This window comes from Euleptes europaea, chromosome 4 (assembly GCF_029931775.1).
Source record: "Euleptes europaea isolate rEulEur1 chromosome 4, rEulEur1.hap1, whole genome shotgun sequence".
Lineage (NCBI taxonomy): Eukaryota > Metazoa > Chordata > Lepidosauria > Squamata > Sphaerodactylidae > Euleptes > Euleptes europaea.
The window spans coordinates 57644150-57671266 of NC_079315.1; the positions used below are offsets into that span (position 1 = coordinate 57644150).

Below are 27117 nucleotides of genomic sequence, written 5' to 3' on the forward strand. Positions count from 1 at the left end.
CCATTGGTCTATAAACATCAGCACTGTCTACTCATACTGGCATTAGTTCTCCAGGGTCTTTTACACCTACTACTCCCTGATCTTTTTCACTGGAGATGCCAAAGCTTGAACCTGACATCTTCAACATGCCAAGCAAATGCTCTACCATGGAGTTGCGACCCCTCTCCAAATACATAAATGTCACAACTAAATTTTCTGGATCATAATCCTATTCAATTGCATAGTTCGAAGGATCCAAAAAATTTAACACTGGAACCTGATTCTAGCAATTCTTTATGTTGTTAATAGCTTTGCTTAATAAGACAACAGGTTGATTCACAAAGTTTTGTTTCAGACTTTAAGAATTATGTTCACATTTTTCCACTGACAACATTCTATAAAAGGGCTTGCTACAATTCAGTCCCAAAGTTGTGCTGAATATATATCTTATGTTAAAAAGATATCACATATTTAAAGGACTCTTAACAGAAGACAGAAAATCTTTTAAGCAATACCTAAGAAAACATAAGTAGGGCCTGCTGAATAAGACCAGTGGTCCATCCAGTCCAGCATACTATTTTACACAGCAGCCAACCTGGAAGACCAAACAGGGCACAGAAGTCAAGGACTTCCCCTGATGCTGCCTCCTAGCACAGGCATTCAGAGGTTAACTAACTCTGGATGTAAAGGGTCCCTTTAGTCATCTTGTTTAATAGCCACTAAGGAACCCATCCTCCATGTGCATCTGTGTAACACCCTCTCAAAGTCATCTACATTCGTAGCCATCACTGCCTCCACTGGCAGCAAATTCCACAGTTTAATTACTTGTTGAATAAAGCAGTCTACCATTTTGTCTGTCCGGATGGAATTGCTCATCAATTTCACTGGGTGCCCCTTAGTTCTAGCATTATGGGAGGAGAAAAAGCTTCCTCTATCCACTTTCTCCACCGCATGCATAATTTTATAAACCTATATCATGTCCCCCAGTTAGTCATGTTTTTTCTAAACAGAAAAATCCCACACTCTTCAAACTTTTTCTCAAAAAAACGGCTCTCCAACACCTTAATCATACTGGTTGCCCTCTTCTATGTCCTTTCCCCATGTTGCAATATGCATTTTGAGTTATACAATACACAGTGCAGCTGAATGTACACCAAAGGAACTATACAGAACACCCCCCAGATCTTCAAATTGGTCTAGAACTGTTTTAAACTACTATAAATGCATCAAAATGTGACTATTTTACTCTTTGCTTCCTACCCCATCTCATTTGCTTTCTACCTTTTGCAGAGTTAGAAGGGAAAGACACAGGGGAAGACCCATGTCCCAGAAGACCTTATATTGAACTCTTTGCCAGTGTAGGAACACCACTGTAGTGAAAACAAGGGCTGAGTGCATCACTTTACCCGTTGTGGGTTCTTTTCACATGAAAATGCAGATCCGGCTGCCTTGGTTACTGCTGTGCTTCCAGCAGAAGAGTGCTGACCACAGTCCCCACACATGGCATCCCTTCCCTCCACTTTTTTTGCTGTTTGTGTTTTGTGCCTTCCCTTTACACACACTCCACAGAAAGGCTGGATTATCTTTGGGTTGGCACTTCCATCAGCCTGGGAAAGGGGATGCTGCTTGCCGCAGTGAGTCATGTATGAGTCCTGCATACGCCTACATTTTAGAGAGTTGTGCAGAACTCAGTAAAAGCAAAAAAAACCCAAAAACCCACACCTAATTGTGCAATTTGTTAATAAGCACACATACAGAAGAGAGGGAGAGAGAGAGATTGTCTGTGTGTGTGTGTGTGTGTGTGTGTGCCAGCAGGGGAAATGGTGGAAACACATTACTTTCAATGCAATGAACCAGGAGAACAGTTGCAGTAATAAGTAGAAAATAAAGACACAGCCAAAATTCAAACTACATGGAGGAACTATGTGTTTTACAGATATAGCACTACAGCCACATTAGTGACCATCTTAAAAATAATTATGGTTGGCTACCACTAGGGAAAAATGGCAGGGGAAATAGTGGCAAGTCTGGAAGAAAAAAAGAATATGACAATAAAGGAGTAGGAGGGAAAGTTGGTAGCACCTTTGTAAGTGCAGCAGACATTATACAAATGCACTTCAGGCCTGTTTCTCCTGAAACCACTGGCACACAGGGAAAACCAGAAGAAAAGGCTAAAAACCAAACGTAAGCATCAAACACTGTGTGTAAGCCTGGAAATCAAAAGCTAAAGGTTGGAAGCTAAGGTGCAGTTATAAGACCGTGTGACAACAACCACGGTAGCTGTGAGTCACAGAGAAGAGATTTTTCTGCTTTTACTGAAGTTACTGCTATTGCAGACAGGGTGCGGGGGCTTGTTCCTACCAAGTCTAATCCTTCTCTCATCTTGGAAAATTAAAAGCAGCAGTGGTTTCAATTAAGGGCTCCAGGACTGGCAGATACAGGGAGAGATCTTACTCCCTTTTCTTCACAACTTCCTGTATCTGATTTCTGCCATCACCAAGCTGGCATACAGTTTTCTCCACTTCTGTACTCTTTGAAGCTGCACAACTGCCTCCTGCTTTTAACAAGACAGCAAAGGCTTTTGGACAAATGATTCTTCCAAAGAGGGTAGGCTTGCCCATGAGAAGGAACACCAGTATCTCCCCTCCATAAGTGATTATTGCATCCAATTTTCCAAGCAGCTATGGAGAAGACAGAACAGCTAGAGGGAATATCAGAAGTCCTATTAAGTAAAAAAGCAGAGCCACTGGCCAAAACCCTCCGCAAAATAAAAACAAAAAACCCTTAAATCCAAAGCTGAGACCAGAATGGGATCCAAGTGCTTTTGCTCAGCTGAGATCTACCAAGAGAGTGAGATGAAAGCCCATCCCAGCAGCAGATATAATCACCATGTGTGGGCCTGGCCCTTCCCTTTCACATACTATTAGGCAAACAGATTCCATGCTGCTGCCAGCTGCACAAGCATCACCCATTAGCGTTCCTGAAAAGAATCAGTCATAGCGGACAAATGAATTTAACAGAATGCTTTTGTACTCATGATATCATCGTTGCGGTGATACTTGTGGCTAAGCCTTGCTGCAAATGTGTCTGTATCATTTATGCAACCCGGGAACTGCTTGATGACAACCTCCGGAACAGCAGTCCCCGCTCCTACCCCCTTGCCCCAAGCAGTTCATGCAACATATTTGCACAATTATTTCAGTAATGTGAATATACCACTATATTTTAAGAACACACTTTTAACCATCTGGAAAAAGGACTAACGTTACCAACCCTTGAAAGGCAAAATAATATTTATAGAGGTCATTTCACTATGTGCAACCTGTGTAACACTTATCTTTTGTTTTTATACTTCCTAGTAACGATAGAATTTCCATTACCAGTTTCATTTTTTCCCAAGGGATGGAAACATAAGTAACAGCACACCACATAAACTAGAAGTTACCAGACCATCACACTTTAATTACATTTGGAACCTTAATGTAAGAGTGTTGGATATCATATTTCTTCCATAATAAAGCACAGCAGACTTCCACCACCAGGCCTTAACTTATAAAGCTGCTGCTTTGTATAGAGCTCAGTGCTGCATACGAAAAAAGGTTGAGGAATAGCATCATGCTGGATCACTCAAAGTGCTAATGAAGATATATTCAAGATAATGTGACTACAATCATCAATTACTTTCTCCATTTCTTTTTCATATTACACTGTCTTAATTTAAATTAAGGGCTAAACAGCCCATTTTTTGTTGGTTTGGATAGTGCAGTGGTTCTTCAGATACATGATGCAATTCAAGCTATTCAAAGCCTACCTTTTCTTACCTAGCAGTTTTGTAACTTAGCAGATTTCACAGCAAATGCACCTGTGAAAAACCTGGTGTAAAAGCTTATGCAAGTAGGGAAATCCCAACTTACACTAGTTCTCCCTACTGTGAGATGGAAAGGGCAGAAAAGAAGAGCATCTTAATAGGAAAGAAGATTACTGATGCTGATTGTTTCTCCTCAATTTATTGTTTGTTTCTTGGTGGGGCAGGAGAGGGGAGCATGCAACTCCTCAGAAACAAAAGAAAACCCTAATTTCCAAGCTACCTTGTCCTTTTAACAATGTTTAGCTGTGCACTCTCGTTGTTAGGCTCTGCACTCTTGGCATAAAAAAAGTTTCAGTCCAGTAGGATGGAAAGAGGCTCACTTTTTACATTTTGTACAGTGCTTAATGTATTATGTTAGATAAATGTCAAAGTAGGAAAGGTGCTCTTCATCAGAAAAAAATCACAATGTGTGTGTGTGCACATCACTACTGTGTGCAAACCCAAATTAAAGCCACCATTAATGTTGTTTGTTCTCCTCTAGCTTAAATTCATACACACTATATTTGAGAAACACTTAAGAGGTTTTCAGTATAACCAAGATGGCAAAATCATACTGGCTCATCTACCATGCTCACCAATAGGGAACTTTTTATCAGACATATCATTTCTTCCAGTGAATTTGGTTGATCAGAAATTAAACTTTCAAAATTCTGTAACAAAGCTTTCTCCAGACTAGGAAGATGACGAAGCCACAGCTGCACCACAGCAGATTCAGACAAGGAAATCTTTTTTCTGTATTTAAAAAAAGGGGGGAAGTTATTCTCTTCTATCACAATTATAAACTCAATCAATATATTTAATGCTCAATCTGGTCAAACCTGAAGATTCTTAAATCCAGAGATTGGAGCTGTGAACAGACATCTTTCAACAACTCTGAAAAATGCCCCAGATTTGCAGAAAAACCTAAACTCTAAAAAATAAATTAAATAAATAAATTAAAAATCCCAAAATTATAAAAGAGCACCTGTAGCTTTAAGAAACAGATGTTCTCAGTGATTGTTGCTAGGCAACCACATCAGCTCAAGCCATGGGAGCAACCCGGTGAACAGGGAGGTGGTGACAGAAAAGTAGTGAGGGAGAGGGAACAAAACAAAGGCAGGGGGAATGGGGTACCTCCTCCCATCAAGTTTCTTGAGGGGCCCTGCTTGTCAGTAGCATGCAACTGGTGCTGGCCCCAATGACTCATGTAAGTTCTGGGTGAGTCCTACAAGTGGGTAGTAACAAGCTGCCCAGTGGTTTCTGCCAGGCCTGGCGCTATGCATCTTCCTTCAAAGATCAAAACAATCCTGGATAGAGCCCTGATTCCTCCCCCTGCATTTTCCTGACAGAATCCAAGGCTGGACAGCTGACAGTACATCTGTGGTTGCCTAGCAATGGCCACTGAGGACATTCATTTCTTAAAGCTACAGGTGCTTGTTCTATCATGTTGGGGTTTTTAACCATCCCAATTTTTAAAAAAGATTCCAGATATTTCTGCAAACCTGGGGCTTTCCCACAGTTTGTAGAAAGATCTGTCTTCTCTTTTCATGGTCCCAGTCTCTGAAGTTAAGTATCAACAGATGGGGTCATGTTGAGAATTAGCCATATGGTTGATGCAAGTATTAGATTTGCAAACTTTTCAAAGTAAACTAGTATGGAAAAATTATAACAAGAAGGGTATCCATAGTCAACACTAGTCCTTGAGGGCTCCCGCTTGTTATTTTATAATTCTGTAATCTACCTTGAATCTCAAAGTGTAAAACAGACTGATAATGAAGTAAATAATAAGAGCTGAATTAAGTATAATTTTGGTTAAAGGAAAATTAGTATATTCTGGCCTACTTACTGTAAAATGGCTTCATTTACAGCTTCTAAAAACTCACAATGGAGGACTTCTTCTGATCCATCTCCATAATAGCTAAGAAGGGCTTCCAGCAGTGGTTTTATATCAGGTAAATTAATAAGTGGTACACAGAGAAGGCACAAAGATCTTACTCGAAAAGAAATACTGGAGAAATAAAATAAATCTTATTTAGGGTGAAGGGGCAATATTTTTACTTTTCTAAAATCAGTCAGTTTCTTAGACACAGCCAAATATCAAACAACAAATATCAGTATATAGTATAAGGATCTGAGAAAACATTAAGAATAGAGTTATTAGCAATTATAGATCTCAGTCACATTCAGCTGTACAATAAGGGTATACTCATACTTACTCTAACAAAAAGGAACAGTTTGTTTTATATATTCTGTGTGCTGAAGAGAACATTATAGACGTATTAGCCATGCAAGAGGCTGCAGAAAATACAAGGTGCAATTCTAACAGAATTTGTCATTGACTGTGATATCAGCAGTGTAATGGAAAGAGAAAGAACTTTTCCTAGCCCAGTTGCCCTGACTTCAGTTTATCTAATCCTTTTCAGTGCTGACATCTGGGAAAGAAAAATCTGCAAACTTTCAAATTGTTTGCAAGTTTCAAACATAAGCCAGCTACGCATGACACTAATTGACCCTTGCAATTTTACCATTAAATCTTCCACAAGAAATTTTGCTGTCCCAGGAATGGTTTCATAACATGGGCATTCAAATGGCACTTAAAAGAAATCAAGACAACCAGTCAACAGGGAGCAAGGAGAGAGAGGGAAGACCTATGGCAGAGCCAGTGTCCAGTTCACTGATATGCGTGTCATTTCAATTGCGAAGCTGGGTGGAAGCCAACTTAAGAATTCACTGTAAACTCTGTTTTTATATCACATCTGTAATCCTCCTTTCAGTAGTCCTCTCATTACCAAAACCACAATTTTCAATATGCATATATTGAAACCACTTAAATTGTTATTTTTCCTCTACATGAGAAATAGAACTTCACTCACTCAGCCATCCATACTAAGATTATGGTCAGTATACTGCATTAACTTGAAAACCAGACAATATTTTTACCTTGTTTGGCTTTCAAAGAGGATTGGGGAGTCTTTGAGTACATCAAACAGCTCCAACTGAGTGGTGGTAGGGCTGCTAACTGCTGCAGCCCAGGTGACTGGCAGGGCCATGCACCCATACCTCTCTAACAAGGCATCCTGGTCCCACCTATCTCCTGGTCAAGTCAACTGTTTCCAGCCCAACAACCAATCCGATCAGGGACCGCCCCAGCATCCTCAAAAAGAAGGGAGACAGTGTTGCACCCCACCACCAGCTGGGTCATGGGGCTGCTTCCAGACCACTGACCAAGCTAATGAGCGCTACTCTCCGCCACTGTGTCTCAGCCAGAAGATGCCCAGCCAGATGAAGGCAAGACTTTTTCCATCAGGTGAGTCACAGGGCTGCTTTTTAACAAAAACACAAGAATCATGTTAAATTCAGGGTTATCTGTTTTTCTGTATAGTTTTCCTTTAAAGGGGTGCGGTTGTCTTACATTTAAGGGAATCTTCATTTTAGGGAAAAAACAGTACCTACCTTCGTTGACTATTAAATCTATTAAACCAGTTTCTGTTGAGTTCTGTCACTAGCGATGAGACGACCTGTTTCATGACATCATTGATACAGCAGAAATACATTGAAAAGAAATTATGATATTAATATCTTCATTTTTACTTTCATTTCCAAGTGGATTAGATAACGTTTATAAAACTTATGATGTATATAGTTTAGACAATAAACTTTGATCCATAAATAATGAGTGGTCCCCAACCAACCACAAGTGGAGTGAGTACATAGGCAGGGATCTTGGCCTCCTTCCCGTTCACACAGCATCCCCATGGCCAAAACCACACCTCGGGTTTGGGGCAACTGCAGGAACAATGTGAGATGCAAGAATGTAATAAGAAGGGGGAAATAGACAAAAATTATATCTCCTTGTGCTTACTGTGGATAAATGTATTTTTCTTTGGAGGTCTCAATTGAGCAAAAGCTTCACCTCAAGTTTTAAAAGAAAATTCTTTTTCTTGGCAGAGTACAGGTGGTGATGGGGAAGTCAACTGCTCACCAGCCTAGCCCACCAAGGCTTTAGAAATGCAAATGGTAGGCCAGGCTGACCACAATAAGGTCAAGACACACACAGACCCTCCCAGCTACACAGTTGAAAACAGAAGAGACGTTTCTTTGACCTAGCCAGTGCGAGGAGAAAGAAAGGTAATAAAACTCCTGGGTACAAAGAGAACGGCCTCTTTTGGGGCTGATTCCATCGAAGCAGACAGAAGTCTCTGCTGGGGCACGCTGGAGGCAGCCATTACTATGTGCAGGACAGCAGGCCTGAGCAGAGGCTTCAAGATAATGGGAACCCTTTAGAACAACTGCAACCTTCTAAGCTAGAGAGCCTGCCTTAGGTTGACATCTGCTATGGCACATACAGAGGGAGGGACAGAAGAATTGCGTTTCACACTTTTCTTTTGGATCCCTTGCTCAATCTCTTGCTGTGCTGAGTATTCGTGTGGGCACTTTCTTTTTAATAAATGTTTTATAACTTTTAATCCTGTTAGTTGTTCTCTGTACTACATTAGACCTACATCATTCCAGGCATGCTATTTTAAAAGGACCACCAGGAAGAAGGGGTGGAGCAGTCAGTTGTGAAGTGGCTGCACCTTCAGTGGCACACAAGGCAGTAAGCTGTCCCCATGGTAATCAGGCACTGCGTAGTGGCAGACATCAGCACAAGGAGAAGCCTTAGAATGGCAACACAGGGAAGGGAAGCTGGGAGCCCTGGTCCTTTCCAGCAGGCAATTCCTACAAAGGCCAGGTGATGAAGGTAGTTGAACCAAGAGAGAGAGATAAAAGACCCTCTGGGTGTTGGGGAAGCCAGGTGGGTGGCATGTGCCAGGCAGAGACCTAGAATCATAGAGTTGAAGGGGCCATACATGCCATCTAGTCCAACTCTCTGCTCAGTGCAGGACCTTGGACAGCCACTGGTGCCCAGACAGAGGGCATGGCAGAACAAGGCTTGAATGTCAGATCTATACTAGATCGGGGTAACATGCACATCTATTTAAATTTAATCAATTATTCATTTAAATGCAAGATCATTGGTTTACATTTACATTTTAATTTTTATCTTTCCTATCACTATTAGATAATTTAAAATATGATAGAAAATTACTTTTATCAGTAATTTCAAAATAATTTTGCCTTCCAAGTCACAGCTGACTTATGGCGACCATGTAGGGTTTTCAAGTCACTAGACGTTCGGAAGTGGTTTGCCATTGCCTTCCTCCGTGTCATGACCCGGGGCCATACTACTCTTCATGAATAGAGGAGGTGACTCAGCTAATGGAGAGGAGCCTAACATTGGACTTAGCATCACCTGTAGCGTAACACCCTTTATAAGTCTGCAGTGACACTAGGGCCACTGTAGGATCAATTTGTCTGCAGTCTTGCTGATTAGCTTGCTGCTAACTCTTGGAACTTTTTTGCCTGAACCTTGGACTGCCTCTGGACTTTGCCCCTGCAATATATTATCTGACCCTGGACATTGACTTGGGACTGTGATCAAGACCCACTACTGTGGAACCTTGCTGTTGCAAGGGCTTGCCTGTTGATCAGTGAGCAGGACACCTTCTGAAAGCTGAACTATATTTCATATAGCAAGCAGATAGGCCTTTGCTTTTCTGGAATGTTGACAGTTCTTCTAGAAGCTGACCCAATACAGGCAAGGGAATCTGGAGAAGTGTGAGTTGATATAACCCATCATTCTTACAGAGAATGGCCAGTTGTATGAGATACTTACATTTTCCACAAGTTTCAGATAATAATCTGCAGGTGTCAGCCCAAGAGTTGCAATGAAGTTGTTAATATCACCATCATGATGTCCCAGCCCAGAAAGTGACAGGAGATGGCATAATGAGATCTTAAAGAAAATCAACAAGGAGGAAGTGTCTGGTTAGATTTGTAGCGTTGCCCTCCCAAAAACCTGCTATTGTTTTCATAGATATGGTTTTAGATGCATTAACATAAACAGATGTGTTGACAAGAGATTACATATAACTTTGAGTTCAATTTAGCACGCATACCCATTATCACTTTATGACAATTCATTATGGGACCCAATATGAATAACAAACATTTACTTAATCATAAGCGATGTCCAGGATCTGATGCAAATGATGAACCATTTGGCACTTGATAACAAAGTCCTAAGCTGAAAGGGAGAACCAGGAGTATCAAATACCCCCAGAAAGCTTATATATTTAGAAACGACTATAATGCATCCTCAGCAAAATCTCTCTCACTAGCTGGCAAGGACACAAACCTGCTATCATGGCTAAATAGAAGAGTCAAGGAAAGTATGATTTAAAAAAGCTTCCTTTAAGTAGGAAATTATATTGCTAGAGTATCTTGTTAGATCCAATGACCCTTCCATTAATTAAAGATGCTTCCTATAGTAGGACAGTCTTTGATCCAACACTTAGTCCCAGTCTGAGTAGTTACTTCTATTATTCCGAGACAGCAGATGTCCCCTTTGTATGACATCATGTAACTTGTATGACATAGTGTAGCTATATCATGCAGTAAAGCAGGGATGGGGAACCTCAGGCCCGGGGGCCGTATGCGGCCCCCGAGGACATTTTTTGTGGCCCTCGGGAGCTCCGGGCCCTGCCACGGAGGAGGGGCGGAGGGCGGCCCTCCCCGAGGGTGTTCCTGGGGCTGCAGCTTACAGGGGCGCTGCAGTGCCCTTTGGACCTCCTCTCGCCAACTGTCGGCTGTTGGTCAGCGAGAGGGGAGGGGGATGCTTCCCCCAAGGCTGCCCCCTACAGCCGCAACGTGCAGGAACACCGTGGCACATTGTAAGCCCTTCTCGCTGCCTGTCGGCTGTTGAGAAGTGAGGGGGGGAAGAGGCCGACGGCTCCTGGTGGCAGAGCATGCATGCGGGAGCCGATCGGGCTTCAGGGGGGCCTTTTATGGACTCGGGGGGGGGGAGGGCATGGAGACTGGGGCCCAGTCGCTCGGGGCTCCATGTGCCGCAGGGTGTGTGTGTGGGGGAGGCTTTGCTCTCTTTTCTTCCTCTTTTTCTGTCACTCTCCTTTATCTCCCTCTCTTTCTCCCTCTTTTTGTCTCCCTTCATCCTTTTCTTTCTTTCCCTCCGTCTTTTTCTTTCTTTCTCCCTCTCTCCATTTCTTTCTCCCTTTCTCCCTCCCTTTTCCTCTTTCTCTGTTTTCCTTCCTCCCTTGCCGATCGACTGCGGGCTGCGCCCCCCTGGCGCCTCATTTGCTAGGCGCCTCCCCTGGTGCCTCATTTGCTAGGGCCCACTGCTGGCTGCCCTCCTGCCTGGGAGGGGGGGAACGGGGGTGACCTGCAGGCCTTCTCTGTGTGACCTCCCATGGGGTTGCCAACCTCCAGGTGGTGGCTGGAGATCTGGCAACCCTAGCCTCTCCCCCCCCCCAGGAAATCTACACCTGGTATGGCCCCCAAATGATGTTATAAATGTGCAAATGGCTCTTGGCAGGAAAAAGGTTCCCCACCCCTGCAGTAAAGTGACCACTGGCATATCATAGGATACATGGATTTGGGAGGCATATTAGAGCAGCCTATAGGATAAAAGTTTAGGGTGAAGTGCTTTCTTGGCAGGATAGAACTATCCTAGGTTGTATGTTCTCTCTTTCTCGTGGGATCTTACATAGGTCTTACTCAGACCTGGACCATCCTTCCAGTTGTCCCTATTCCTCCTCGATACTCTAAACTCTCCTGGTACCAATTCCTGTTACAGCTTGCAGTCTTTATTTATTTAAAACATTTTATGCCACCCAATTTATGGTCCCCCAAGGCAGTGAACAATCAAGAACATTAAAATAGGCTTTTGAAATACATAGTATAAAAGAAACAATTGAAAAACATGCACAACTAAAACATATATACACTCAGTACAAGCCACACTAGCAATATCAATCTGCCAACATGTTCTTCTGACCCACAGCTTTCCAATCTGATGTTTATCAGATTAAGTCTGAAAGATATTGCACATTCTACAATCCATAGTTAGTACCAAAGTAAAAGTTTTTAAATTAGTTGTTTCTAATATATGAAATGGTGTCTTTTGACTTAATAAAATAAAGCTTGTTTACACAATTTATTCGTATCTGCTTTCAAAATAATCAAGTCTAAATATTTATAACTATTTTTACTGGCACCCTACAGAGCATTGGAGCAATGGTTCAGGAATAAAAGTATAACCAGTTCTGATACATAGCATGATAGAGTGATAAACAATACATTAAATAGCTGCACAAATATAGAAGGAATAGTACCAAACCAAATTCCTACTTCCTATGTTTTCTTTGCTAGAGTACAATATGAACAGAAAACCAATGCTTTCATAGCCCTACTCATAGAAAAATTGTTCTGACCTCAATTTACAGAAAGCTGTTATATTGCCATCTAGTGGCTCATATACTAAAACGAACAAGGAAAAAAATGCTTTGCATTTTGAAAGCAACTGAATACCTTGGTGAGATTCCCAACACAAGGAAAATAGAAACAAGGAAAGAGAAACCCATCTATCTACCTGATTTATTTAGAATGTCCATCCTCCATTCCCTATAATTACCTAGAGATTCAGGTTGGCTGTAAACCTTAAAACTGTTCTCATCCCCCTCCCCTAGCCAAATTCAGGATTTTAGAGATAGTTTCTTTCTGCTATAACCCAACAGACAGGCTACTAAGTGTTCCAGTGGCCTGGAGCATTATCCAGTGGTCATGACTCAACCATTGATTTGAAGGCTGACAAGACTTTCCCCCACAGCAAAGCCATCAACCTGCAAACATGATTACAAACAAGTCTCTACATTGTGAACTTCACCAAGACACAGCAGGCTACTGCTGCAGTCATCAGAGTTCCCTCTACAGGAATTGTATCTGTTAAATGAGGTTGGCTGCACTATAGGTGCCACAAGCCCAGAGAACAAAAAAGGAAAAACTATACACCAATGTCCAAACTATATGAATAGAAACAGCAACTACAGAATGAAAAACGAGCTATACATATCCTTTGAGAAAATATTAGTGTGTGGGAAGGGTATCTGTCAGAGGAGTCCAGAGATGCCACAGTGGTAGAAGAAACGAAACTGAGTGGGAAGGCATGACACCTTCCCCATGGGAATGCATCTCTGAAATTAAAATCTTGAAGCACTTCTGAAAGATTCTCAGGCTAAGGTTTTGATTAAAATTGAACATTGAACTTATTGTGAAGGTTCTGTCTTCTCGAGGGCGAGGAGGACACTTTGATATGCATGGGTTCCTCTTCCCACAATCCCTGGAGGCAGAAAATTGATTGCACTTTCTGTCTCTGGGAGAGGAGGAGCCCACCGCTCAGTCTGGAGACTTTTGCAGCTGACAACAGTCCACAATGTGTGCCAAACAGACAGACAAGCCAGGTCTACAGAACCCTATGAAACAAACCATTCAGGTAAAGATAAACTGTAAGAACAGAGAAAAAACTATGAACATTGATACTAGCAGTCAGCCTCCCTTTAGGAAATCGATGGGCGCTTGAATCTCCATCCTGTCAGATGAAGCCAAGCTGGGTCCAGATAAAAGATGGAATCCTGGGTTAGCATGCTGAACAACACTGGAAGCTCACATAGAAGTTGAACTGATGATTTCAGCAGGCTGAAAAACCATAATTTCATGGACCAAGATGGGGCCAGGCAAATCTACTCTTGCAAATCAACCTGGATGGCCCAGGCTAGCCTGATCTCATCAGATCTCAGAAGCTAAGCAGGGTCGGTCCTGGTTAGTATTTGGTTGGGAGACCAGCAAGTAAGTGCAGGGTTGTCACACAGATGCAGGCAACAGTAAACCACATCTGAATGAGCAACAAAATGAGTACATTGAGGGTCAGTTACTGCCCTCTCCAGCCTCTGCATGCATTTTCCATGGTATAATTGGTTAACAATATCACTATGTAGGTCTATGTCAGAGACTGTATTAAAAACACTTCAAAACTCTTCTCTCTGTGGTGGCCAAGAGAGAACTGATGGATACATATCCCCCCTCGTAAGGGAGGGAGGAAAACCTGATAAAACCAATAGTGGAAGAGAGAGAAGACAGTACTTAGAAAAGAATTGTAGAGAGGACTGTTCAGAAACTATTCACTGTAACAAAAAGTAAAAGAACACATTTATGTGATCTTAAGACGAAACATTTATCACTCTTTAAACCTTTTCCAGCATTCAAAGCCTTATAAATTTACTGATGCTTTTCTGCCTCTTTTCCTTTAAAATCCTTCTTAAACTAATTTTGTGTGTCCCTAGATATTTAACTGAAGTGGCAAACAATAAAACACAAAAACTCTACTAGTATTTGCTGAAATCCTTTCCACTACAAAACAAACAGAAATTTGGGGAATTATAGTTGTTAAGTAACTAAGAGATAAACCTGCTCATTTACAGACTGTCTCAACACACTCTGTTGATGTGGCCTGTTATGATTAGAATGCTGACATAATACATCTCGTTGATTTTCTACACTCTAATCCAATCATAACAAAGTCGACAGATTTTGCTTACAGGACCTCTTGTATGCTTATTCATTAGTTTAGCAGAGGGAGGATTTAAAAATCATTTTTCCACCAGCCAAAAATGCATTTAAAACTGTAATTTTAGAATCCACAAAAATGTTTTCTCTAGTATTTACTAAGGTTGCTTGTTAATTTATTAGAAGTTATTTACCATATTACTTAGTAAATAAAGCATTAACAGCACATATGCAACCAGAACGTAAATATATGTACCCATTTCAACCTCGATTCAGGCCTGAGTTTGGGACAGAAACAACCTTGGTCACCCTGACTAGAATAGCACATCCCTGTTAATTCCCCTGTACCTTTTGGTGGCTTTCAGTACCATTGATGATGGTGTCCCTTTTGGAAAGGCCATCTGAAATGTGAGTGGGTGACACCATGCTGCGGAGGTTCGGCTCTTTCTTGGCTGACTGATTCCAGGTGGTGCTGGGACACTGCTGCTTGGCCTGGAAGCATTTGTGCTATGGAGTCCTGCAGGAATCTATATCATGCTGTTTAATATCTATATGAAACTGCTGGGAGAGATCATGCAGGGATTTGGAGGGTGGTGCCACCAATAATGTAGATGACACCCAACTCTATTTCTCCTTATCAGCGGAGTTGGTGGGTCTGAGGAAATCCTGAACAGATGCCTGGAGAAGGCAATGGGAAGGATGAGGGCCAGAAAATAGAAGCTCAATCCAGCAAGACTGAAGTACTGTTGGCCAATGAAAAAGCTACTCAAGGACTGAGGAGTTAGCGTATCCTGGAGGGGATTGCATAGTAAAGTAATGTACTTTATAGGGGTCTGCCTTTGAAGACTGTTCAGAAACTTCAGTTGGTCCAAAATGTGGTGGCCAAGTTATTGTCAATTAGATAGAGGAATCTTAAACATCTACATTGGCTGCCTGTCTATTTCTGAGCACAATTCAAAGTGCTGGTTCATACTTATGGCTTGGGGCCTAAATGACTTGGGACCAGGGTACTTGACTGCCTCCACCCATATTTTTCAGCATGGCAGTACTGCCCTCTTCTGAACCTGCTCCATGTGCCCGTTTTCTGATGTAAATCTGGTGGCAACCAGAAAAAAGGCTTATTCAGTGGTGTCACCTTGCCTTTGTAATCCCCCCAAGGCTCACTCAATGCCTACCTTACTAAAACATTCATTTTTACCCAGACTTTGAACTAAGGAGTTTTATCTTTTAAACGTTTTATGGACATCTATGAGCAGATGTCCAGGTTTACATCACTTTCCATTAGAATGGAAACATGAAACCAGCCCATAATTACACTTCTCCTATCAGGCTGTTCCTTCCTTTCCTTTGTCCTTCAAAGAAATTTAGATATCACTAACACCTTGTGTACCTGGAGGCCACTACACATGTCCTTTTCAGGCTTTGAATTTATACCATGAATTCAGCCCCTTACTTGCTTTCCCCCAAAAGCCAGAATCTGCTTAAGAAAACTACAATGCTTGTCACAGATATATATTTGGCTAGATGCAACAATGAGTTTCTTTGGGTAATGTTAGGTGCCATCAAGTTGTTTCCGACTTACGGTGACCCTATAAATTAATTACCTCCAAAACATCCTATCAACAGTTTCTTTAGCATCATCCAAATAGCCACATTTTATAGCATGCTATTAATTTGGATGATGCTGAAGAACACTATAAGTGAAGACAGAGTAGGCCATAAAACGGATAACTAGCCCACATGTTGATTTTAGATGTAACAATATCCCATTTTCAGAACTGTCTTATAGTCAGGGTGTTTGTCTAGTGTAACAAAATTCAGTTTTCCAGCTAATATAAATAATTTTTGAGGTACACTTCATGCTTCCCCTCTCCCATTTTTTGAGGAAGATAGGTGCAAATGTCTTCCTATTTGGACTTTTCTAAAACCAGGATGTCTTGAACTGTATGCATATCTGAGCTTTCTAGGTCATACATAAGTACCATTACATCTGACAGCAGTGAAGTAGGTACAAGCTAAGGATTTGTAATATACATTAATAAATTCAGCGTATACTTTGGAAGTATCTATCATGTTCCTTGCCACTACTAGAGTTCCCCACAAGGCTAATTCAAGCATGTGTAAGGAAACAAATCCCATAATGCAACATGCTATCCCCTTATCCAATCACAGTTGGACTTACCAGTATATTTGAATATCAGGTTCAGCTTTATAACACTGAAAACACTGAATCCTTCAATTCTTTATCATCATATCCATTATACCTTATGAGTTGTGATCAAAATTCATCACATTTAAATATATCTTTGAAAATATGTTGTATATGCCCACAGCAGGAATTTTACGATGCTGCAGATTCTTACATTAAAATCCTTGTCTGAAAAAGCATTTTACTGACTCCAAACAAAAAAAATGGAGTTCTTTTGAGGGCTTCTCTATGAATCCATTTTTTCTCTTCAAATAATTGAAAAAAGTTCTTGGGGAAAAAGTGGTGAGGTGTTTTTCCAGGCCTCCATATCTCTGTTTGAGGCTAGACTCATTTTTCCTGGAAATGCTTACAGTACATGTAATTCATGTCATGTTTGTGTTCTGGACATGTGGTTTGAATGAAACCCGATATGTCATTCAATAGCTGGTGCCTTCCACAGATCCCTCCCACAACTACCTCTGCTTGTGGCAGATGCAGCACAGGGAGGAGAAAGACACGGAAAGAGCAGCATTTGTTAGCAACAGCCATGCCTTCAAACTTCCCAGGGTCACCCAGCATCACCCTAAACAAGATCCATTATTGCCTGGTATTCGTGAATTTTTTTAAAAGAGCTGTCAATTATGCATCTGGACACCATGGCGTATCTAAAGAACAGAGGGATGGCAATGTGAAAAGCAAAGACAGAAAAAGTTTATGGAGCACAACTGACTACCAAATTATGTAACACATAATTTTAATACAACATAAGCATTGTGTACTAAGATCACTTTTATAAAAACATACAATACACACAACAAGTTTCTCCCGTCAAGATTTTCTTTTCTTCCATTTTTTTCAAATGAACAATAGAGAACTATAAAGCATATTACACCAGATTTTTTAAAAAACAAAAACAAAAAACAGTAAAAATTAGAGGCTGGAATTCTAAACATCTTTATTTTGAAGCAAATCCAAGTGAAACCAGACTTACTTCTGCATTAACAAGGTTAGGGATGAGATGCAACCCTCAAAGTCAGTTTGGGTCATTTTCACTTTACATTTAAGTGATGATGCGTATTATATTATAACTTTTAGAAAGTCAATAATGAAAGGTACTTTCAATGTGAGACCTTGACAACTGGTGTCAACGAAGGAGAGACTTAGAGATACTTTGGTTATTAAACAGACTGTTTTTAATAGAAGAAAATGATGCAGAAATTAGGGTGATAAAATTAGTTAGGAAAATTAATTCAAAGCAGGCACAAAATGTGAACCATTAAATAACACTTATTAAAACAGCAAAAAAAATCAATGAATTAGAATTTTTCAGACATCATGCATTAAGCCGAAGGGAAGTATCAACATTCTTCATCTGAGAAGACAATTTTACTTCAAAGATTGCCTATTTTTTCAAGTGCATGTCCTGTATAATTACTGATGACAAAACCAAGGGTCCCAAAAGCAAGAGGAAATCACCTATCAGAGAGGTTTTCATAATGAAAACTCTTGTGGAATGTTATTCACATCAATACTGTTACAATTAGTGTTAAAAGGGGAAGGATGGACTGAAACATTGCAGCACTATGACCACCCACATTACAAGGAGCACTATGATTAAAGTGGGTTCCGTGTTCCAATAGCTGCCAAGGCAGTCTGCTCCACACTGTAATTACATTTGCAGTCTTCTTTTAATTACTTTCACATGCTGCAGAAAGTCCCATTGCATTGTCCAACTTTAAAAGCTCTGAACTTCATAAGGAATGCTTAATGTGCACAAACTATTACTTGAATATTTGATTATTACTCTTTGTACAAAAACCTGACTAACACTTATATTGTATGCTCAACATCACAACAAATCCATACCAAATATTTGTTTTAATGTTCATATCTTAAGTTTCTTGTCTGCTTTTACAGAATAAGTTATCAGTGCAAGTTAACAGCATTCAAACTGGAAAAAAAATAAAAAAAACCCGAAAGCTATATGACTTTTTGGAATAGTTATGGGGAAACAAAAACTCACACTACTGACATCTAATTCTCAAGATGGCACCATCCGCAGATACTTACATTTGGAGGCTGGAACCATGAAGAAAAAAAAACAGATCTTTCTACAGACCTCAGAAAAGCCCCTGGTTTGCAGAAAAACCTGAAATCTAAAAAACAAAACAACTGGGGGGTTAGCCCCCTCAAAAAAATAGAAGCCAGCACCTGTACCTTTAACAAGTGAATGCCCTCTGCAGTGGCCATTGCAGGGGTTGCTAGGCAAACAAAACAATATTGCCAGCCTTCAACCCTTGGTTTCTGTCAATGAAACACAGAGGAAAGGGAATGGACCTTTTCCATGCCTGTTTTGGTTCTTCAGGGAGGATTTAGGGAGCCAGGCTTAGCTGCAACCACTGGCAGGTCTTACTACTCACTACTATTCAACAGCAGCCACCACATGAAAGCCAATGTGGTGCAGTGGTTTAAGTTTTAGACCAAGATCTGGAAGACTCAATTTCAAATGCCCACTCTGTTGGGAAGCTCACTGGGTAACCTTGGGTCACTCAAACTCCCAGCCTAATCTGTCTCACAGGGTTGTTGTGAGGATAAGTTGCTTCAGGTCACATACTGGGGTATAAATAAAGTAAATAAATAATAAATATAGCCGAAGATGGGGCAGATAAAAGGGATGTTTGCTGTTGGGTGGGAAGGTGAGAAGGAAGCAGGAAAAGAGGAAAGAATATGGAAGCTACTAGGAAGGAGGAAATAATGGGGGAGAGGAGATACAGGGGAAAATGAGATGTCCTCTGCAAGTCCCCCATTCGTATTTATTAATTTTAAACAGCTTCTGTCTATTATTTTTTTTAAAAAAACTTCTGAGGGCAAAAGTTCATGTAATGTATAGTTCCAGGGTACTTTAAATGGATAGTTTTTGCTGCTGCAAAATGCAGCTGCCAGTGCTGCAATTTAAAAGGAAAGACTTGAAGCTGGAAACCCAGACCTGAAGCTGGAATGAAATAGATCAAGGACAAGTATGTCATTCAACAATTCCACAATACACACTCTATCACCTTCCCCACTCTATCACCTTGATCCTTAGCCAATGAAAGTTTTTTAAAACCAAGGTCTAATAACTGCCTTCTTCAAAGGCCTAGGAAAAAAACCCTCAACCAGTAAGGCATTATCAATTTTAACCAATGCCTCCTATGCCTTTGGGTCAAAAGCACAAGTGATGGCTCTCATACTCCCAAAGACCCTGTCAGCATCTATAAGCAAAATCAATCTCAGTCTATCCAGAGAAAAATTATGAGCAGGTACTTTCGGCACCTCAGCACTGGATCTACTTTCAACTTATCCTCCAAGATGGAACAGATCCAAGATATTCTATTGTCAAAGAACTTTGCAAAAAATGTAACAGCTAGGGGCCAAATAAACATAACTGACAGGGTGGACAAGTGACAAACCACTTTAAATTATTGAGCTAGACAAGATTCAGCTCATGCAATGGCGATGAAGAAAAAAAGCCTTTTACACTACCATCACTGCCTCCTCATAGGCCTGCAAATGAGCTCTATAGTGTGTGCGTTCTGTCTGATTCAGCCTGATCCTTAAAATAACATTAGTCTAGTTGTTTCCCAACCCACTTCAATTTCTCCAGCTCCTGCCAAGGACTACCCTGTTTATGCTCCCAGGAAGCCCATCATTCCATGTAGGTGTAAGGGCTTCCACAGAATCACTGGAGGAGATCTTGAAATCCTCCCAGAACAACTTGGAAACCAACAAGATCCATTAAATTTCAAGGCTGGTCCGCCAGCCCTGAAGGAGAAACAGCAAGCTCAACACTAGGTGAATGAGAGGGGCTTGCCTTGTATAGGACTTACAAACCACCTGGAGTACCCTCATGGACCTCAGTTTAAAAAACACTGATTTCCAGCATCCCAAACAAAGAGGAATAAAACCAAACATTTCCATATCTATTCTAGTTCAATATTATAACAAAGAAAAGGCTATTAAGGAGGAGCAGATAAGTTAATATAATTTAAATACAGTCTCTTTCTTCTGCAACACAAATGAAAGAGTTAACTGTATATTCCTGAATTAGTCTATTAAAAAAAGACTGATTCTCTGGACAACAGCCCATATTGCAACAGCATGACACATACTGTATGGCTTCAAAACACTCATTCAAGGTCAACCAGATGGCAAAAAATGTGGAAACTATATCACTTTCATTAATGGAGTAGTTTCACCAGGTCATGGTTGATTTCATAGGTTAGCAATTTGTGGAATATTTCTTCTTTCCTCACTACATCTGGCTAGTACACGAATAAAGAACCCTGGCTTACTGGTCTGTAGCTCCTTTAAGACCACTAAAGTTGCAATTTTGACAGCATGCATCACACCATTTAGCCCATTTGTAAGTTGCCTATTTTCAAGGTTTAGTAAAATCCTAAAGGCTCAAGGATTTTCAGATAATTAACTATACTGACCTCATTCTGTAGAAATTCACCTGTGGACACTTGATTTCTAAATATGACCTGAATGAACAGAGATTTTATAATGTACACCAGAACACATTCAACATCTAACATTCACCAGCATCAGCACATCATTTATTATTATTTTATTAAATTTCTACCCTACCCTCCCCAGCCAAGGCCAGGCACAGAGGGGAAGATCAATAGCAGTGGTCATGCTATCTTTGGGTAGCTTGTCTACCAATGCTGGTGCTCTCAAGAACATAGAGGGATCCCTATTACTCCCCAAAATAGAGTTTGAAACGCACTGACCTGGTAGTATTAGGAATTGTGTTTTGTCCTCTTTTCACCTAAACTCATTTCCATAATATTTAATATTTATCAAAGATCTGATAGAGTTCGGATAGCACAATACCCATCTCAACATTATTCAGGCACAAGTGCATGTGAATGCCTGTTGTTGGAGTCACTGTCAGACTATAACTGTGTTACTACAGCACTCAGGTACATTACTATAATAGCACAAATGTCGAAGAACCCCAAGATATCTACAGAGGATCTCCAACAACAGCACAAAATTCCAGTCATTTCAAAGGTTAACAACTAACACATCAGTTATGTATGTATTTTAGGAATTCATGGAACCAACTCAACTTTTTACATTCTGGTACCAATGAAATCTATATACTAATAGCCAAGTCAGCCATATCTGAGGATACTTAAATCTGGTGACCGGAGATGTTGAACAGGCAGGTTTGTAGCCCCAGGTTTGCAGAAAAATGTGAAATCTAAAAAAAAAAAAACATTGGGGGTTTAAAACCCCCAAAAATGATAAAAAGACCACCCATAGCTTAAAGCAACAGATTCCCTTAGTGACTGCTGCTAGGCAACCACAACATTCCAGGCTCCAGTTTCTGTGAGTAAAAGGAGGGGGAGGGGGCAAGGCCCTTTCCAGGCCTATTTTGGCCTTTGGGGGAAGACTCATTAAGGCCAGGCCTGGCTAGGGTTGCCAGGTCCAGGTTGGGGAATTCCTGGAAATTTTGTGATGAAGTCTGAGGAGGGCAGGGTTTGGAGAGAGAAGAGGCCTCAGCAGGGTATAATGCCATAGAGTTCACCCTCCAAAGCAGTCATTTTCTCCAGGGGGGGCAGATCTATGTTATCTAGATAACAATTGTAATTCTGGGAGATCTCCAGGTCCCACCTGGAAGTTGGCAACCCTAGGCTTGGCAGCAACCTCTGGGTGACTTGATACCACCTGAAATGCATGACTTAACTAGGCCTGACTGCTTGCTACTGTTCAACAGGAGCTACCCTATGAAAGCCAGTGTGGTGTAGTGGTTAGAGCTTCAGAAAAGGGTCTGTGAGACACAGGTTCAAATCCCTATCTTGCAGTGGAAGCACACTGGGTGGTTTTGGACCAGTCACATACTTTCAGCCTAACCTACCTCACAGGGTTGTTGTGCAGATAAAAAGGAAGAGAGGAGAATAATGTAAACTGCTGTGTTCCCCACTGTGTAGAAAGGTGGGGTATAAATGACATAAATAAACAATAAATATAGCTGAAGCTGGGAGGCAGATAAAAGGTAGGCTGGTGAATGGCTGAGAAGAAGAGAATGAGGCAGGGAAAGGCAAGAGTATACAAGGATCGCTAGGGAAAGGAAAGAGGACATAGCGTGGGGAGGAGGAGACAAGGGAAAGTGAGGTGCCACCCCACCTAGCATGCAAGTGGGCCTGGCCCAGTGGCCAGCATCACAAAACTGGGCCACAGTTTTCCTAGGTAGAGGCTGTGCAGAGAAAGGGAAAGCTTAAAACAGAGGGGCAGGGGTTGGCTGTTGGGTAGGTAGGGTTACCAACTCCAGGTTAGGAAATACCTGGAGATTTGGGGGTGCAGCCTTAGGAGGGTGAGGTTTGAGGAGGGGAGGGACCTCAAAAGGATGTAATACCATAGACTCCACCATGCAAAGCAGCCATTTCCTCCAGGAGAACTAGGGTTGCCAGCCTCCAGGTGGGGGCTGGAGATAACCCAGAATTACAATGGACCTTCAGATGACAAAGATCAGTTTCCCTGGAGAATATGGCTGCTCTGGAGAGTGGACTCTATGGCATTACACCCTACTGAGGTAGCTTCCCTCCCCAAACCTCACCCTCCCAAGGCTCGACCCCCAAATCTCCAGGAATTTCCCAATCTAGAGCTGGCAATCCTAAAAGGGAATTGATGTCTGTAGTTGGGAGATCTGTTGTGATTCCAGGATATCTTCAGGCCCCACCTGGAGATTGGCATTCCTAAATGGAGAGAAGGAAGCAGGAAAAGGGGAGAGGCTACAGGGGCTTTCAGGAAAGGGAAAGAAGAAATATTGGGGGAGGGGTTAATGAGATGGCTCTCGCAAGTCTTTGCAGGTTCCCACATGTTAAAATATCTATTGAATATACTTATACAAGTATCATCTTGTTAAACCAATAAGTAAACAATTCTACAGAATTATCAGTACAATTTTAGAGGCTGCTGAAGGCCCTAGTCAATTCACTGAACACATTTATCTTCTCAGTGTATAGTCCTGGAGATATGCTTCTATTCCTTAAGAAGGTAATAATGAAGCCTGCGTTTCAAAAGCTACACAAAAGATACTGAAAATGGCACTACACATGAGCGTAAGTATTGTGCTAGAGTAAATTGAGTAAATGCATGAGATGTTTTTAAAATACAACTACAAGGGTCTATATTGAAGACTCTCTGGTGTATGTAGCATTCAAGCAACTGTGGATTCATTTAACTCACAACTAACTGAATTCTTTAAAGCTGAACACAAATATTTTCTTTCACTGTCTCTGAATAAAACTTGAATACAATTAGATTCTACCAAGGCTAAAAAGATTAAACAAAAGTGCAAAATTATAGAGTATATATAAATTGCTTTCAAAACAAACAATGGCATCTCTCCAGGTTGCATTATTTTTTCCTCCTAATTGAAAGTTTGCTTTTATAGCACTCTCTTGCTTGCTGATTTGTGGACTTTGTTCTTCACTAGAAAATGCCAGAGTTTAGGCTCTGCTGTATTAAGAGATATTAAAATCACTCCAGTTTAAACACTACATTTTTTTAATGTTTAAAATGAGAGACAGCACAGGTTGTGTTTTAATTAAAGTGGAACATATTTCAACACAATACAAACATACAGTGTCTCTAGAGTGGTTTCTAAAAATGACACACTGTCTCTGTGCTGTAGATGCTGCACCTTTAAATAATCAAGTTAATTTAAAGCAGTCAGGGGGAAGATTCATTTGCTTACTTGTATCCAGCTGTTGGCCTTCAATTCTACAGGGTTCTGTGGTTCACCACTGTACAGACAACATAAGCACCACATTAGAATCTTCTGGCATTCATCTACAGATAGCAAAGCAAATAAGAACTTTAAAAAAAATCAAAGCAGAAACTTACACATATAGCAATAGCAATTTTTACTTATATTAATAAACAAAGGAACAAAGCCAGCCTTTATCTTTAATTTTTTGTATGATGGGATTTCAAAGGCACTTCATTAAACACATAAAGTAATTAATATTACATCATCATCATACATAGCATAGTGTTCTTTAATTTTAAAAAGTCCAAAATGTTTATAACTATTTTTGCAGTTTCCCTTTCTCTCTCTTCCCTTATTTACTGAAGTATAGATACAAGAATCAATTTATACAAAAAACAAACCTTATTCTGTCAACTTCAAGTACTTTAGCACTACAATTCTAAGAAAACTTTCCTGGGATTAGGCCCATTGAATAGGTAGGATTCAGAGTAGATCTGTTTAGTATTGCTCTTTATGTGGCATACCTTCTCCCATCATTATTACAACTGAACTTCAGATCTCTAATTAAGTTCTCGCACTATACCAGTGATCTTTGATAAGCAGCAACCTCAACGAAAATAAATAAATTCCACAATTTTTCTATCCATTCGGTTTTCCTAGTAGAGTCAGATACACATCATTTTGCAAATACTATCCTTGCTACCACTGAATCATACACACATAACATGGGAATCATTTTCACATTTCCATTTTCAACAAATTAAAACTACATTTATGAAAGAAATACTACAAAGTGTTGCTAATGATATTTTTCTGTTTTAAAGTTATCTTTCCCATTTGTTATGAAGATATATATCTGAATCACAACTTGGAATCAGAAATTATACAGTACAATTAGAGATAAGTATATTTGCAAGGATTGGAGACAGCCTACTGAAGACAACCCATCTCATTTTTCTGGCCTCTGCTCTAGCTTCTTCTCTGGCTACAGACACCAAGCCCAGGTCCGCAACCTGTTCAGAAAGGAACCTGTCAATGCTGGGTTCTTTCTTGTGCTCCTCGCCCTCCATGAAGTAAAGATAAGAAGGGGGGAGGAGGAGGGGGAAGAGGAGAGGGAGCTTATCCAGCAGCCACAAGTAAGACAGGAGAACAACAATAAATTCAAGACAAGGAGAGAAACTATAGTTTGTAAGTGTATTAGGATAGAGAAGAAAAAAACGGTACAAGGAAGAATTTCACTTGGGCTGAGGAGAACTCTTTCTCCATGAGCTTCCTGATGAGGCAGGAAAGAAACTGAGAGGCACAAGGTTCCTGCACCGGAGACAGGAAGTGACAAAGTTTAGTCCTGCCTCCCTGAGTCCCTAATGGGAAGAACTCAGCTCTTAAGATGCCCTCCTCCTTCAAAGTGAAACGCTTTATTCTGTCTGCTAAAAAAAGAACAGGAGCCCATTGTGGTACAGACTATAAATTGTTAATATCGAAAATCAGAATAAAGCTGAAGAAAAACACCAAAACATTCATTGTGCCAGAATACAATCTAATCAACATTCCTGAAGAGTTTAAAGACCATGTAAAGAACAAATCTGCATTACTAAGTTCAAGTGAATGTGAACCAGGAGAACTACAGGTTGAACCCAGAGTTATTATAAAGGAAGAATGCACAAAGAGTATTCCTGCAGCCAAAAGAAATAAAAAGCTGCGATGGATGATGGATGAAACACTTAAAATTGCTAAAGACAGACAAGAAGCAAAAGTGAAAGGTAACAGAAACAGAATCAAAAGTCTAAATGCAGCGTTCCAGCGACTTGCATGTAGCGAAAAAGAGAACTATTACAATAACCAGTGTAAAGAACAAGAAAACAACAAAAAAGGGAGTACAAAAGATCTGTTCCACAAGATCCAAGATATCAAATGGAAATTCAAAGCCCAGTTAGGCATGCTGAAAGATCAACACGGAACTACATTAAGTGAACAGGACAAAATAAAGAAAAGATGGCAACAATACACTTAAGAACTATACAAAAAAGATGAAATATTTCTTCCAAGAATAATCTTTTGAAGAAGAACTTGTAGTTTTAGAAAGGGAAGTGAAAGCTGCACTGAGATCAATTGAGAGAAACAAATCACCAGGAGTAGATGGGATATCAATAGAGCTATTTCAAGCCACAGAAACAACAGTCCATAAAATCTTTGCAAGAATAAGCCAACAAATATGGAAAACAAAATAATGACCCATAAACTAGAAACTTTCAATTTTCATTCCAATTTTGAATATAGGAGATGGCAAAGATTGCAGCAACTATCGGACCATTGCATTAATAACGTGATGCTCAAAACCTTACAACAAAGGATATTACTATATATGGAATGAGACATTCCAGATGTTCAAGCTGGATTCAGAAAAGGAAGAGGCACTAAAGATCATATCGCATTTTTATGGTGATTAATGGAGCATACAAGAGAATTTCAGAGGAAAATCAACTTGTGTTTCATAAATTACAGCAAAGCTTTTAACTATATGTATCATGAAAAGCTACTGTTGGTTTTAAAAGAAATGGGTGTGCCACAGCATCTGACTGTTTTGATGTGCAACCTGTACTCCAGAGGACAGAATATGAAGAAACATAATGGTTTCCAATTGGCAAAGGTGTCAGACAAGGATGCATTTTATCTCCCTATCTCTTCAAATCGCAGGACATACCATAAGGAAAAGTGGATTAGAATTAGATGAAAGTGGAGTGAAAATTGGTGTAAGGAACATTAACTATTTGAGATATGCAGATGACACCTCATTACTGGCAGAGAATAGTGAAGATCTGAAATGACTACTTTCTATTCCTTGGCTCCATCATCAACCAAAAGGGAGACTGCAATCAAGAA

The 27117-nt window shown here is 40.5% G+C and overlaps 1 protein-coding gene across 1 annotated transcript in view; it reads right to left on the reverse strand.

Moving 5' to 3' along the window:
- Nucleotides 1-27117, reverse strand: part of FANCC (FA complementation group C) — a 54289-nt gene that overhangs the window by 20130 nt on the left and 7042 nt on the right. Inside the window, exons 3-7 of the mRNA XM_056848224.1 lie at nt 24223-24317; nt 9543-9662; nt 7280-7344; nt 5673-5834; nt 4423-4579 (exon numbers count right to left, since the gene is read on the reverse strand). Of these exons, the coding sequence (XP_056704202.1) occupies nt 4423-4579; nt 5673-5834; nt 7280-7344; nt 9543-9662; nt 24223-24317 (599 nt within the window). The remainder of the gene's footprint in view (nt 1-4422; nt 4580-5672; nt 5835-7279; nt 7345-9542; nt 9663-24222; nt 24318-27117) is intronic.